The sequence below is a fragment of the Gopherus flavomarginatus genome, chromosome 14, assembly GCF_025201925.1.
Source record: "Gopherus flavomarginatus isolate rGopFla2 chromosome 14, rGopFla2.mat.asm, whole genome shotgun sequence".
Taxonomy (NCBI): Eukaryota; Metazoa; Chordata; order Testudines; family Testudinidae; genus Gopherus; species Gopherus flavomarginatus.
Genome location: NC_066630.1, coordinates 6,216,192 through 6,232,316, shown reverse-complemented (window position 1 = coordinate 6,232,316; position 16,125 = coordinate 6,216,192). Strand labels below are relative to the sequence as shown.

Here is a 16,125-nt window from a genome sequence, read left to right as displayed (position 1 = left end):
AGGCTCCATCTTGAGTGTTTACACTGCAATTAAACAGGCCCACAGCCCCAGCCCAAGCCAGCTGGCATTGGCCCATTGCATGTTTTTATTTGCAGTGTAGATGTGCCCTCAATGTCCAATTTGACCGGCAGTGATTTGGCCTGTAGGATCAGGGGAGCAGAAATTTTGCCACCTCTGCACCCCAAACCAGGTACACCAAGCAGAACCCCAAGTCTACAGTCCTCTATAAGTCTTCCCTTCCATTCTGTGGGGTCCCCTTAGAGTGAATGGGAGTTCCCGAGAGCTCTGACGTCAATGGGCATCACGCAGCACTGGTCCGAGACCCTGCATTCCCTGGCAGTAGCTAACTATAGACACAATGTAATGTTATTTAAACCTACTGTTCTGCCTGGGTGTGTGCTTGAAAACGATATAGGTGTGATTGCAAAGAACGAATGGAAGCAAGACCAAGGCCCAGATTAGGTTCTCACAGGCACTCGATCCCACCTTTAATGTACTGCTTTGTAAAACTACCCTCTCTTAATTTAGACAATTATGAAGGGCACAACAGCAGAACAAGAGGAGAGGTCTTTGCAGGGGGAGGTTGAATCTCAAAAGAGTCAGGGGACAAACAATAAAGCAGCATGTGCTCTGAAAACATCTGTAAGTAAAGTGCAACAGTTCTCTCAAGAGATACAACAGAGCCGCAAACTATATATTGACAATTATGTGTGGCGGGCGGGCATAAATTCTATAACCTTAGTCCTCACGTCTAAGAACAGTTAGAAGAAAGGCGAGAATATATATATATTTAAAGAACATCAACACTCTGGACAAATATAATGGAACTAACAAGTGCCCTGCTAAACTTCCTGGCTAATCATTTTCTTTAGGTAGCATCACATCTGCCCTACAATGTCTTTGAGGGAATGGCCATGTCTTCAGACTTGTGTGAACAGTGGCTAGCTCACAGTTGGTACTATAGAACTAATAACGATTTAATAAATAAATATGATTAATAAATAGCAGCTAAGGTTTTAGGGCATCAGGAAAATTATTGCATCTTGGACTGAAAACCAACCTCTAGTTGTCAGTGCAACTATGGGCATTATATCCCAAGGCTGGCCACGCACCATCAGCCCTCAGTGCGATATGAGAATCAGCTATGAGGCCAATCCTCAGCCAACGTGAATTGAAACAGATCCTTTGTGGAGGTGTATGAATTTGGATCAGCTGATGATCCAGCCCTATATATGCTACAGGTCTGTTACTTATATGGTAGCTCTTTTGGGCCGGGACCAATATGTACATAGGTTATGAATACAGTGCCTAGCGCAACAGGGTCCTGATCATGGAATCGAGTCAGTACTGTAATAATAAAAGTGAAAACGATGAATTTCACTTACTATCAAAGACTGGTCCCTAGTCCTTATTTTCTCACATAACAGTGTAGTTGATATATTTATATGTCGCTCCAAAGGGATCCCAAATGTAAACCACCCAATATGCACACTGTACACTTCATCTACCACTGCCATGAGTGCAGGGGATGGGGCTAGATGACCTCTTGAGTTCCCTTCCAGTCCTACAATTCTAGGAGACTCTTGAGGTACGTCTACACTGATAAAAAAATCCATGGCACTGAGTCTCAGAGCCCAAGTTAGCTGACTCGGGCTTGCAGGCTCAGGATGCGAGACTATTAAATTGCAGTGTAGACATCCAGGCTTGGCCTGGCACCTGGGGTTTGAGACCCCTCTGAGGGGGAAGAGTCTCAGAGCCCAGGCTCCAGTCTGAACATCTACACAGCAATTTTTAACCCTGCAGCCTCAGCCCAAGTCAGCTGACCTAGGCTCTGTAGCTTGGTGCCGTGGGGCTTTTATCACAATGGAGATGCGCTCTTAGTCTCAGGGTTTGGTTTACACAAGCCTCTGTCACGTGTAGTACCTTCACCAGAGAGAGTCTGTGTGGATACTTTTGGGGATGATGTGCTGTGTGTTTTTATTCAAAAGGCGCACCTTGCAATTGGAATGCAAAGTGGAGGTGTTTGGGGTGGTCCTCCAGAAGCTCAGTCCTCACTTCTGGACCAGAACATTATGGAGCACTGGTTCATTACTGACACAGACAGAAAAGCACCAAATGAACCACCACCGCCACTTATATCAGATAATGGCACCTCAGCGTTTCCCCACCTAGGCAGCTACCAGAGCTCACCAGTGCCCTGACTATAAGCTAGATCTAGAATTTTTATTTGTTGTGAATTTAGCAGCTAATCTTGAGGCTGATATTTTAGCTTTTTTTAATTTAAATTTCACAGTTGCAGGAAATTATGGGGCGGTCAGACAATATTCAGTGGCAGTAGATATTGCGATTCAAACAGTTAAAGCCTTATAATGATTAAAACACTACTTGTCGTCAACATCACATGTCAAAATAGACAAAGTAAATATTGAGTCTGATTTAAGGATAAGTTCTCAAGTAGCATTTTTCTTAATTTTCCTGTCACTATCTATTAGTATAGATGGAAATGTTTTTTCTCAGTTTGTGTGTGTACACCCAAATCACTGTTTAGCAACATTTACTGAGAAAAAGCTAATCCTTCCAAGCCTAGCGATAGGCACATATGAAATCCCAAAGGGACCCATCCAAATAGGGGGTGATTATACATTTTGCATGATTTTGAACTCTGAATTTCTCCGGTGGGCTGAACTGGATTCATGCTGAGTTCTAGTTTTCCAGCAGGTGGCTGGGCACGGCCTGGAGATAGCTTCCTTTCTAAAGCCTGGCACCAGCAAAGAAGAAAGCCTGCTCATTGTGCCCTGCAGTTTCTGGAGAGATACTTCGGCTGGCAGGGCCCTGCTGAATTAGGCTGTGTATGGAGTTAAAAATGGCAGTGTTGAGCTCTGAGACAGACAGGAGCCCAGCATCTGCTGAGCTCTGCACTCTGAGCTCCTCTGGCTCAATCCCTTTGGAAGGGAAAGCAGAACGTTGGTGATCTTTGCACACATTCTGTCTGTGTCATCTTTACTCAGTTGATTGCATTATTTTTGCCTCCTTGCACCCTGAGGTCAAACTAGCTGATGAAGTCAAACTGTCCCCTGTCTGTTTCAAGCATCATCACTAACAGTCACCAAGATCAGACTCACTCTTTGGGTGTCTTGCTTGCTCTCTGGAGAATGTTATGGGAGGCAGAGTGTAAAGTGCTGCACTAGTCAAAGCAAGTGTTTTAATCACTCTTCCAAAGGCCAAGAACGTTTGTTTCCTTCTACAGCACTTTTAGAAAGGAGTTTATATATTTGAGAAACTGTATAGGAACTGGCCATATGCATATTATCAGAACTACTGCCACTGTAGCACCTTAAATTGGAGAGAGTTCAGAGAAGAGAGACAAGAATGCCCTGAGGATTGGAGTACATACCTTATCCTGATTGAACACCTTGCATCTATCTATTTAGTTTAAACAAAGAGAAGGTTAATGAGTGCCTTGATCACAATCTACAAGCACCTACACAGGATACAAAATTGTGATAATGGGCTCTTCCATATAGCAGACAAAAGGTCCAAGAAGATCCAGTGGCTGGAAGTTGAAGCTATACAAATTCAGACTGGAAATAACCGCAAGTTTGTTCCAATGGCTAATTACCCTCACTGTTTACCAAGGGTTATGGTGGATTCTTCATTACCGAGAGCTTTAAAATCAAGACGATATTTTCTTTTTTTTAAACAATCTATGTACGAGTCCAAACAGGAATTAGCTCAGGGAAGTCCTATGCCTGTCACACCAGACAATGGTGGTCCCTTCTTGCCTTTTAATTTATGAATCTGTAGAAAATAGCCCTTAAGGAACTGGCCACAGTGATGCCATCCATGCATCAGGCCTTTTTTTTTTAATTTTTTGGGGGGGAGAGGGCTATAGTGTGTATAGAAGACAAAGCCCCTGATATCGGGCTGGTCCTGATAATAATCAGGACATCTGGTCTCCCTCCATCAGTGTCATCTCCACTACTCTCACACTGCTACCTTATATAACTCTTTAGGAACCAGTCATATCAATTCCATCAGCCGCTACAGCGGACCCAATTTATATAAACCTGGCACTTGTTCTGTTTCTTTCACATGTCAACAAGTGACAGGTCATTACTGCTTCCTGCAGTTATGCATTGTGCTGATATGATTACACAGTACCCTGTTGTTACAGAATGACTGCTGATGTAGGTGCATAGAATCAAATATCAGGCTTGGAAGGGACCTCAGGAGATCATCTAGTCCAACACCCTGCTCAAAGCAGGACCAATCCCCAACTAAATCATAATAATGGTACTTTCTAACCTGGACTCAAATAACTGACCACACACAAAAAAACCCTACATTTGTTTTGGGTACACTTAGTACTTCTTTTTTAAACTATATTGTGTAGAATGTATCCTATTGCCATTCTTATTTTCCACGTATAGGAGTTTCTCAGAGCACTGCACTCAGTTCTAGGCACTTGCAGTGACAAATAGATTTGGAAAACTTAGAGGGAATTCAGAGATCAGCAACAAAAATGATTGAAGGAGCTGGAGGGACTGATTGGGGTGTGGGGAAGAGTCAGTCTATTGCCAGTGCTCCCTTTACCCTAGTGTCTAGGCACTATCATATTTTAAGGGTACATCTATAGCTTGGCTGTGGGGGGGTAGGATAATTGTTTACCATTAGTCAAAGGACGCATACATCAAGGACAAGGAGGGACTGCAGGACAAGCAACTTCGAGCAATGGGATGAAATTAAGAAAAATGTAGGCTACTGAGAACACTGCATGAACAATTAGTCAGTAGAAAAGTCCCTCAAGGAAAGAGGCATTATGTCCAGGACTTGGGACTTTAAAAACATGGATTGATAACGACTTATAAAAAGGTACAGTAGATAGGACTGGTGGAAAACTCACTGTCAGCTGGAGATTTGTGTTTGATGAAATACATCGTTTTGTGAAACTCCCACCAAGCACCGTGGTGGCATTTCCAATTGAAACTTTGGCTTTTCCACTACAAGTTTTCAGCTGACAACCTTTTGCTCAAAAGTCAGTTTTCCACAGAAACACCTGTTTTCTAACTAGTGACTGCAGGGGATAAGTCTGCTCCAGCTGAGGTGACCCACGAGTTCTGATTTGGAGATGAAGGCGTTTTGGTCGGGTTACTACTCAGACTGCTCATTAGCCAGTTGATTGTCTGTTTCTCAGCCCATCTGTTTCAGAAGTGGCAAGCTCTGAGTGGCTCCCGGAGAGGCTGAGCATGCCTATCTTTTCTGGGCAAGCTGAAGGCCCTTGCCATAGCCTGGAGTTCCTCAGTACTTCAAAGGACCACGTTTTTAGGGCACATTTAATATCCACTATTTTCAACTAGACTAATTTCTTTGCTGCGAACAAGTGCCACAGCAAAACCCTGACAAAGGGTTACAGTAGGGGCTGTCTAATGGGGAGAGGTTCCCATTAAAGTGTGGCTTTTGTAGCTCCAAACGGGGCTGATCTGTTTGCTATGTGAGGTCCCTCTTGCACATAGCAAACAGAACAGTAGACACCTGCAGGGCGCTGGACACCAGCAGGGCCCATGCCTAGACCAGAAGAAAAGCTCAGTGTTTAGCTAGGTAACTAGTCGAGGTGAGGATGTGGGGAGAGGGGGGCTCTGAGCTAGGACGGCAGTGATCATTGCTACTGCTGCAGCTCTTCGAATGACGCCTCTTCCCCACTTGAATAACTGAGATACCTAATTAGTCTTTGTCTCTCATTCGCTTGCAGGACTTCCCACTCGAGGGCTAAAGCAGATGCGGCTGTGACAGCAGCACAGAAAGCTCAGGAGGAAGCTCGGATTGCCAGGATCACTGCCAAAGAGTTTTCGCCTTCCTTCCAACACAGGGAAAACGGTCAGTCTGTGCTGCCAAACCGACCGGTCTCCCAGGATGACTTCATTGTGTGTGCGTGCGCATGTGTCAAATGGTACAATGCATAGGGGCATTGTGGGGCTTTTTGGAGGCAGGGCGGCCTGGAGCTACAGGGGGGAAAGAGAAAGTTTGCTCCCACCCCAATAATCTTCAAGGGCCCCCAAACTAGTCAAAATATGTACAAACTTAGTCAGCATTAAGTAGTAGAAGTGACATTGACAAAATACTGACACAGTAGCCAAATTTTATTTTTTAAAACTCTCATGTAAGGTTCATGGAAAAGCAAAGCCAAGCCCAAAATAAAAGTAAAGCCAGGCAGGGTTGTATTAGACCACAAAAGTTCCTGAGGCAGATCATTCCCTTCAAGTGTGTGTGCATGTGCACCAGAGAGTAGGAAGGGGACAGGTATAAGTGGGGGTAGTTGGGAAGATCTAAGTCTAAACTGCATTAATTAACATGTGAATGGTATTATTCAAAAATTTTAGCAGACTGCACTCTCATTAGAAGGCTGCTACCACCAGTTTTTCTCAAGCTCTTCAATCGGAGGTTACTCATCCATTCTAATCACTTCAGTGTCTGATGTTGGTGACTCATTACGTTGGTGCTAGGCTCCCTGAGTCAGTGCCCCAGTGTGGCATTAAGGGGTTGTGCCATCTTTAGGACAACATGTTCCATCCACTTGTTGTAGTCAAAGATCAATGGTTCTTTTCATAAGCATTGGGACGGCTAATTGTTGTATCCTGGCCAAATTCAAATTTGGGCACATATGTTTTCCTAAGTGTTCCTATGTTCTCACATTGTTTCAGTTGGATGTGAGACTCATCTTCACTTCCCATCAGGTATTGTTGCTGCAAGCTGTAGAACAGCTTACCTGTGCCACCCAAGAGGTGGCTGCATTTCACTGGTACTTGACACAATTCTCATCTAGAGAGAGAAAGCTGAATTCATCCCTCGTGTGATTCCACTGACTCCGCAGAGTTACACTGGGAGTGTCTTTTGCCCACACTAGGTAAAATCTGTGACTCCTTCAGCATGCTTAAGCATGAGCTACACCATACAAATGTAAGACATTGTCCTTGTCATTGTACTAGTAACAATCAACAGCCACAGTCCCTTTCTGCAAGGAAACCGCCCAGATGAGCCCTGCTTGAGATCACGTGTTTGACTACCTTAGATGGCCCCAGAAAGCCCTGCCCACTGTTATTATGCATCAGTCTATTAGATGGACATTACATAAAACATTTCAAAGATTAGTGTATAGTGCAAATCCTTGCATGGCAGGAAGATGGACTAGAGATGACCTCAGAGGACTTTTCCAGCTGAGAATGGAAATACATTCACAGGCACGATGCTTGCTGGTTGAGGGCAGGGTGACAATGGAAATGTTACATAACCCAAGGGTTATATAGACATACCCATTAAGGTGCCCAGATCTGAGATTTCTCCACTGCTTTGGGGCTAAGCATTAGCTTAATGCACTCCTTATGGAAAATTCTATAGAAATTAAGGCCTCTAGAGTAATTTCTATAGAACCTCAATTGAATTTAAAGGGGCACCATCAGCTTAAATCACAGTGCTGCCTGAAAATGTTCCCACCTGCTCTTGTTACTGCTAACCTCTCAAATAACTGTAACCAAAAAAAATTAGAGAGAAAATATTTTCTGTATTTTTAATGTGGTCACGCTGTGCATTTGTACATAGCGTGTTTCTTTAGTCACTCTGTCAGTTCCCCCTGTTATTTCACACAGCAAGACAGGAGACAGCAAGACAGGAGACAGAGACATTTTTAAAAGCAGGCAAATGGGGTTGTAAGCCCACAAAAGTTGTCAGGGGTCTCGGATAGTGATTTTTACTACTTTTTAAAATAGATACATTTCAGGTTGGCTGTGTCCCTTTTATAGAGATAATAACCCATAGCCAACCCATGTAGAATATCAGGGTTGGCAGGGACCTCAGGAGTCATCTAGTCCAACCCCCTGCTCAAAGCAGGACCGATCCCCAGACAGATTTTTGTCCCAGATCCCTAAATGGCCCCTCAAGGACTGAACTCACAACCCTGGGTTTAGTAGGCCAATGCTCAAACCACTGAGCTATCCCTTCTACCCCCTCAAAGCAGCTCCAGAGTCCCTTTTCCCCCCATGGCCTGGGGTGGCCCTGCAGCATCCCTGCCTCAGTTTACCCACAATGACTTGGCTGTCCAACTAAGACATTAACAAAAATCCACCCCTTCCAGGGTATCCAATTCCAAAAACAAAACACAAACTCTTTGCCCCAGTTTCCAGCAAGGCCCAGCTCCTCTTCCACAGGGGGCTGTCTTCCCTTCTCTAATCCAAGCACTCCTCTGAGCACACTTTGGACTCAGTTTACATCCTGTCCTTTTCATCCTCCCCTCAGCCCCTTGGGCTTTGCTCTCTTACAAGCAACCCTTCCCAGGGTTTCCTGCCTGGAGTCCTCCACACACTTCTCTGCCTAGCTTGTGCTTGCCTCTGACCCTCTCACCACCATCTGCTCCTCTCTTTAGCCAGCTCACCTGCTGGGCTTCTGCTTAAGTCTCACCCTGCCCAAGTGTAGCAGGACAGGGCTAACTGCACAGGGCTGACTGACGTTAAACGGGTGGGCCATCTGTTAGACAGGGATACAGTTCTCTACTAAATTCGAATGGAGGATTTAAAAGCCCTATCATCATTTTCAGAGTTCCCCATAAGGCAGTGGTTCTCAAACTGGGGCGGCCGCTTGTGTAGGATAAGCCCCGTGGCGGGCCAAGACGGTTTGTTTACCTGCCAGGTCCGCAGGTTCGGCCGATCGTGGCTCCTACTGGCCGTGGTTCGCTGCTCCAGGCCAATGGGGGCTGCAGGAAGCAGCGCAGGACAAGGGATTTGCTGGCCGTTGCTTCCTACTCTGGGGGAGGGGAGGGAATCCATGGTTGGAGAGCTGCAGACTGTTTCCAGAATGGCCCAGTTCTGAGAACCTAACTCTAAGGTGTAAGAATTTTTTCCCCTCCAAGTGTTGACTGGCTACTCTGAGACTCTACTCCTGGTCTCCTCGCTGTCACTGCTTTTCAAGTTCAAAGGCTTTCTTTTCCTGCTGTCAAGAAACCACCCCTCCTCCAGTGCCCGTCCCCACCGCCCCCCGGTTTATCTGTCAGATTTACTGAGCAGTGTGTTTGGCTCAGGCACGTTTGTAGGATGGGACTGGCATTTGGCATCTGCTCCACACTTAAGTACAGCAGGCACTGTATCATTCACTCCCTACTTTAGTTCTTTTGTTCCTACTGCGTGTGTGTGCATCTGTCTGTCTGTCTTTGCCCTGAAACATTCCTGATCATTTTCCTCTCTGTCTTTTCAGGAACCTCCCCCACTACCCTAGGTTTACAAGCTGTCAAGCCAGCATCCTTGACATCTGTACCCTTCTCCCTGTATCCATCCTGTACATTCCACGCACTTTCAAATGGCGAGGAGCATGAAATAACCCTCTGGACCTTAATTATGGATGCCAAGCTGCATGTCTGTAATGAGCTCATATGAAGGCCCCTGAATGTGGGAGGTGGGGTTTGAAATGTGGATCTAGATCTGAACTGTCCCAAAAATCAGAATGTGTTTCGTTTTAGTCCATTAGTAAGATGGGTTCTGGATCTTGTGTCCATCAGAGGAGTGAGGTTCTGGATCATCCTTCCAACAGGAGGAGTGGGGGCAAACCACCAAACTAGTTTTAAGATGGAGCTTGACACATTCATGAGTGGGATTAAATAAGAGGGTTGCCTGGGATAGCAGGGTCTTGATTGGAGGACCTAAGAGGTCCCTTCCAGTCCTATGTGCTGGGGTTATGGGCCAGACCCACTCTGACACACACGCACTCATTCCTGCACCCTGAATATTTACTGTGGTGTATTTCCCTTTGCTAGCCAGAGTGGGGCTTGCATTGTAGGCAGAACCACTTATAACATAAACAAGAAAACTCAGTAAAAGGACCATGTCCGTTTTGCTAGCAAATGCGGATCTGACTGAAATATCCCTCCGGGTTATCACTTCCTTTCAGAGCTGCAATTCGGATATCAGAGACCTGAGCTTTTTAACAGGTCTTCCCACTCCCAGGTGCTTTTTCAACCCTGAGATATTCAGTATCTACATCTCCTATTGCCAAGAGATGGTTCCTTTTTAACATTGCCTCTTTAAAAAAAGACTTTTTAGGTAATACTTCTTTTATTAGTTTCTCGGCAGGGATCTGCCGTTTGATTTGTGCTGGGGTTTGTGTCTGCTATTGGTGTTTGGGTGGATTTTGTGTGTGCTTGTGTGTGTGTTAGTTTCCACTTAGAACACATGAAAAAAAACCAAACACCCCAACCAAGACGTGGCATGAAACCTGGAAGTGCCTGCTGAACAATTCTTGCAGATAAAAGCCAGGAGTGTATACCTCAGTCCAGCTATTTGTCCTACCTGCAGCTCTGTGACGTCCAGGTGTTAACTTGTCAGCATTCACAAGTTGAATGGAGTCAGACGTTGGATGGGAGGCTTCAAGAGAAAGCCAGGTGCTGCAGGAGCAGGAGGCAATGTTGGTAGGGTTCCTTGGCCCTGTAATATTGGGAAAATAGTAAAATGGAAGGTCCCTTACAGGAGTGCTCATTAAAGAACTCACTGCCCTTTTCAAAAGAGCAGGCAGGCAGTGCCCTGGCCTACTTCTAACTTACATCACATTCTACCTCCAGAAAAGTCCCCCTGCACCTCCAGAGGGAAGTGGCATTCTACTCCACTTCCTGTCCTCAGATGTTTGTGTAATGTGTCATGTAACAAAGCCACTGTGAAACAGCTGCCACGTTCTACCTCAGAGGTGGATGCATTCCAGTAGTGCAGTGATCCCTCTATTTACCAAGGGCTTTTGGATCCTTTAGGGTGAAAAGTTCTACAGAAACAGGTGATATTATTGGTTATTGTCTGAACTGAACTTTTAAAATACAAAACAAAATATATCTGTAAAAGGCTTCCCTCCCCTTTCTACAGCTAGCCTGATTTCCTCTTCCTACATTTCCCCTCTTCTTTCCCTTAAAAGTCCAAAATCACTGTCACTTAACCCAACACTAGAGCCCTGCCTTTTTCAGGCACCCATAGGAATGTGAGGTCATAGCATTGTGGTGTGATGTAGGAACAGCTGTGGGGCAGAATGAAGCAGCTGGCTTGGGGGAGAGGGAAAATTACAGCAAAGGTCCCTAGCAGGTGAGTGGATGGGAGACTGGCAGGCTGCAGTTGTCTCATGGGGATGCTATATAAGGCTGGGGAGGACAGCTGGCATGGAATAAGACCGTTTCTATGGGAAAGAAGATTGTGGCAATTGTTAGCTGGGTAGGTTGGGTTTAGTGAGGGGGTCAGGAATTTGTATTGTGGCAGCATCAAATGAACCAATCAGGACTTGAAGTGAAGGGTTCTGCACAGGCACATAGGAGAATAGGGGCCCTGCCCCGAAGAGCTTACAGTCAACCGTGGGACGAGATGTGACAAGTGACCGTGACAAACAGGAGAAGGGATGGAGAAAAGGGAGATAAGGGTGATGATGAAAATGTCATACAGGTCCATCGGTAGCTGCAGACACCACAGGAGCGGTGGCTCTGGGAAGTGATTTGAAGGACAGAGCAGCTGGGGGAGGATAGTCAACATTTCAGCGGTGGTGGGAAAGAAGGTGCCAAGAGGCTTGTGGGTGAAGCAGATGAGGGGGTCGGGGAGGCTGGGCAGGGGCAACTCAATGAGCCACAAGAGCAGATAAACAGAGAGGGGCTCAGGGCGAGGGCAAAAAACCTGAGCTAGATACGGTGGGAAGAGGAGGAGCCAGTGGAGGGATTCAGGGCATGGGGGAGACAGTGACATGCTGGGAGATGATCTCAACAGCTGGGTTTTGAATGAACTGGAGGAGGCTATGGGGGTGCCAGAGCCAAGGATGAGGCACTAGCCAATACAGGGGATGATCTGGGCATAGATGAAGGGTTTGGTTTAGGTTTAGGTGACAAAGAGGACATAACTGGGGCTAGGGGAAGCCCTAGAATTTGGGATTAAGATGCACCTGGGGGGGGCAAGTTCCCCCCCTTGACAGCCACCCAAGGTTAGCATCTCACCAGATCTATTGATGTAAAGAGATATGGAAGTGAAGGGGATATTCCCGGGCTGTGAAACCTCCAGAGACAAGGCTGTGAAATGGCATCAACTGCTCACTTCTGCCTCCAGGCATTGGCGTGGGAACCGGGTCCCTCGTTCGCCCCTCCCGCTCCCTGAAAGCCCAGCTGCTGCGCACTGCATTGCAGGTGCGGCAGGACACCTGGACACCTCTCAGGAGTGTGAAGTCCCAGCATGTGACTTGATCTAACGCAACTTAACTGCAGTTTCCTCCTATCAGACACAGGCGCTTGACAGATGGGCACGCAGTCTGCTACAGCAGCCTAGAACATGCTGTGGCGCTTCCTTGAGACAGGAGGCCGCAGGTTCCTGTCTAGTTAAAGCTCTGTAAAGTATCACAGAATGTTAAACAAATACATCCCTGCAGCCTGCACAGGAGGGGTGCCCTGTCTCCACCCAACAGCATGCGCCCCCACCCATCTGTTTGGTGGCCTCTTCCATCGCCCCATGGCTCTCTCTGCTGTTACTGGAAGTTGTGAGGGACCTGGCTAGTGCTAAGACCCAAACTACACAGGGCTTTATTATACCTCTCTGATCTAGGCCAGTTATGGCTGAGCTAGTGAACTAGAGGTGAAATGCCCTTTATTATTCTTGTAGGCCAGCATTCAGTCCCCACTGTGGAATTCCTTTCAGTGTAGCTAGCATCCATTAGGAACTGCAGAGGACATCATTTTATTAAAAAGTGAAAGCAATGCTGGTCAAAGGTGCCAGGCAGACAGCCTTGTATGTATGTCTCATCACAATGGTACCTATACACCTCCTAGCTTTATCCTCCCAGCCCCCTTCCATTGAAATCAGGAGCCTAAATACCTTGGAGGATCTGGGCCTAAGTGACTTGCCCAAGGTCACATAGGAAGTATGTGGCAGAGCCAGGAAATGAACCCGGGGATTCCAAGTCTCAGTCTGATCCCACTATATTCCTAGAACAGGTACAGCCCAGGCAATGGCAGTACAAGGTTATGCCACACTGTCCCCTTGCCAACCTCCCTTCATCAAGGCCTGGCCTCTCCAGGACCCATAACCGCTCTGCTGAAACTGCAACAACCAAAGGGTTCAGCGTCACCTCACAGGAGGTGGCCAAAGCACATTTCAGTGCTTTGCTCATTGGCTTTAGATATCAATGCCAGCCAAGGATGCTTCAAATCCACTAGCACGTTGAAATCCAGACATGAATGTTGTGTGTTCTCTTCTGCAATTTCACAGTGGTTCTTCCAGGAATACCACATGCTCCACTGCTAATTTTAGCTTATAATAATTGTTGAACATTCTTGGATGCTGCAAGCAGGCAAGATTGTACTGTGCTGCTGTTAAGTTTCTTTTAAAGGCAACACTTGTATTTCAGAGAAGAACTGAATGCCTTTACCCCGGGTGGTGGGTTAATATTGACAAAGTGCATTCGTCTGGCATGCTGGATATTACATAAGGGCTAAAGATGAGAATATCATACTAAGAAATGAGACCTGTCTTAAACCACTAATCAAGGTACTGAGAAAGAGCAGTGGCTTAACTGAGCTAGTAAAAAGGGCAGCAGAATTATATTCAATACAGTAAAATGTATATTAATGATGTCTCCTAAGATGGGAGGTTACTTAATAAGCGTCTCTTTCATAGTTTTTCCATGGGTGGACAATCCTTTAAGGCCATCACTCAATCTGGCAAAGCCTTTCTCACAGGAATAATTCCAGTGGAGTCAATAGGACTACCCACAGAGTAAAAATGTGCAGGGCCAGGTTCCAGATTTGTAGGTGCCATAGTACATTTGGGTTTTCTCATGTTCATAGCTGAGCGTGAAGCAGACAGTGAAGGTTTTGGTTGAAGCTAATGCAGAAGAGTGGATATGCAGATTTAAATAACCCATGCTGTTGGCAGTGCTTTGCTCTAGCAAAAGATCTGCTGGGGTAATAGGGTTTTGTTCCATTGAAATAGTTTGGAAGAAGTCATCAGGAAGAGATTGCTGAGTCAATATGCTGTGTAACAGAGTAACACGAGGCACAAAGACCTCTCTGGCTCCAGTTGTATTGCGTACATCATCTAGTAAAGCATTACAGCTCTGGGTGCATGTAACAAGGTCCACACCTGCCTCTCGCAAGCACCCTCTTCTCTGGCCGATAGTGCCTGCAATCACAGTTCTTTTGAGTGAGAACCGAGCCTCTGGCTGAGCTGCATTCACTGTCCCTCGTTCCGGGGTACAGTCTCGGGTTTCTTCCCCAGCCCTGGTATGGGGCCATAGCTCTAAGATTTCCTCCCAGAGGCCCTGCGTCATTCAGTAATCCAGTCGGGGCCCATCTTGGTACACACAGCTGGTGTCCTTTCAGTAGCCCTCCCTGGGCTCAGTCTGCAACCAGAGCAGCTGGGCCCACCTCAGTGCCCTCAGCTGATCAGGCCAGGTTCTGGGCTCAGTCCCCCAGGCTCAGCCTGCCCGCACTGACCTGTCCACAGGTCTGCTGCTCATTCAGCCAGCCAACAATGCACCTGATCCTCCCTCTTCAAGCTCCAGGCCGCAACTACACTGTCTCTTTCCCTGCTTGACTTTTATATGGCCTTCCGGCCCCTGATTGGTCACTCCAGTAGCCCCTCTGATTGGTTGCTTCTCTGCAGACACTCTAGTCTGCCTGGAGGACTTCTCTGCTACTCTGTTCTGGGATGGGTGGTATAGGACTGTGAGGGCTCCAGCAGAGGGCCTCCACACCTAGTCGACCCCGTCACAGAGTGAAAATCACAATTTACCCCAATGCAGCAGGCATGGATTTCCCAAATGGACCTCCAACTTTACAAGGAAGTTTCAAGGCTACCTAAACCTCCCACAAGAGGCGGCAATAACCAGGCAACTTGGATGTGCAATATGGAGAACATTGTTTAGACTTGACCAAATAACTCCCAACCTAAACAAATTAATCTGGACACTTTGCGGCGGGGGGGGAGAGGGAGGTGGAGGAGGGGAGTGGGCCCAGTGGCTTGGCAGACTAAGGTGGGTACAAGCTCAAGGTCTAAGAAGACCCAAGATTACATCTTTCTGCCACACTGATTGCCTGTCCATGAAAGATCAAAGAAGCAGTATGGCTCTCAAAGGAAACTTACTTGGGACAAATATTTAAAAAGTGCTTAGCACTCAGCAGCTCTCCTTCAGAACAATGGGGAATTCCCATTCCCAACCCCCTCCCTCCCTTGAGAACAATGGGGAATTCCCATTCCCAACTCTCCCCCACTTTGTAACAATGAGGAATTCCTGCCTCTTCCTTGCCCCCCTTTGAGAACATTGGGGAATTCCCACCCTTGACTCTCCTGGAGAACACTGGGGAATTCCCATTCCCCACTCCTCCACTGAGCACCAAGGGAGCTGCTGGATTCTGGGTTCTTCTGAAAATCTTGTCCCTTTCTTTAAGCTTTCGCTAGAAAAGGATGTTCAAGAAGCATCTGCTGGGGGAGGAGGCTTTAGAGATTAGTCAGGAAGAACAAAGAGGTTAGGGTAAAAGCTGACTCTACTCACCCAGACTGACCTCTGTTGCTTAAGTGGAGGAATCCAATTTCTATGCTGTAGATGCACCAATGGTAAGTTCATTTTGGTGAGGGAGATGCCTAGGCTGACTGTTCTCAGGAGCTGCACCCTTTGGAGGCCAACAAGGGGAGATTCAACTAAATTAAAAAGTAGCAAATGCAAAACCGATAAAAGGAAATACTTTTTCACTTAACACATTACTAGTCTGTGGAACTAACCGCCACAGCAAATTGTTGAGGCCGAGAACTTAGCATGGTTCAAAAAGGGGCTGGATATTTATACAGACAATGAGAATATCCAGAGTCGGAATAATTAATAAACAAACATTCTGGGAGGAACAGTAAATCTCCTGCTTCAGGGCTTAAGCCAATGTCTAAGTATGAGAGACTAGGATGAGACCTACCTGCTACTGCAGGGTTCTTACACCTTCTTTGAAGCATCTGGTGCTGGCGCATCTCAGCAACAGGATCCTGGATTAGATGGACCTTCGATCTCACCCAGTCTGACAATTCCTAACAGCAGTCTGAAGGGACTTCTATGTGAGATGTACATCCTCACTCTCGCTGCATACGGAATCAACCC

General features: G+C 46.5%; 1 protein-coding gene across 1 annotated transcript in view; it reads left to right on the top strand.

Annotated features, from left to right (window-relative positions):
* Positions 1–16,125, top strand: part of JPH3 (junctophilin 3) — a 120,244-nt gene that overhangs the window by 83,326 nt on the left and 20,793 nt on the right. Inside the window, exon 3 of the mRNA XM_050922600.1 lies at positions 5,750–5,874. Within this exon, the coding sequence (XP_050778557.1) occupies positions 5,750–5,874 (125 nt within the window). The remainder of the gene's footprint in view (positions 1–5,749; positions 5,875–16,125) is intronic.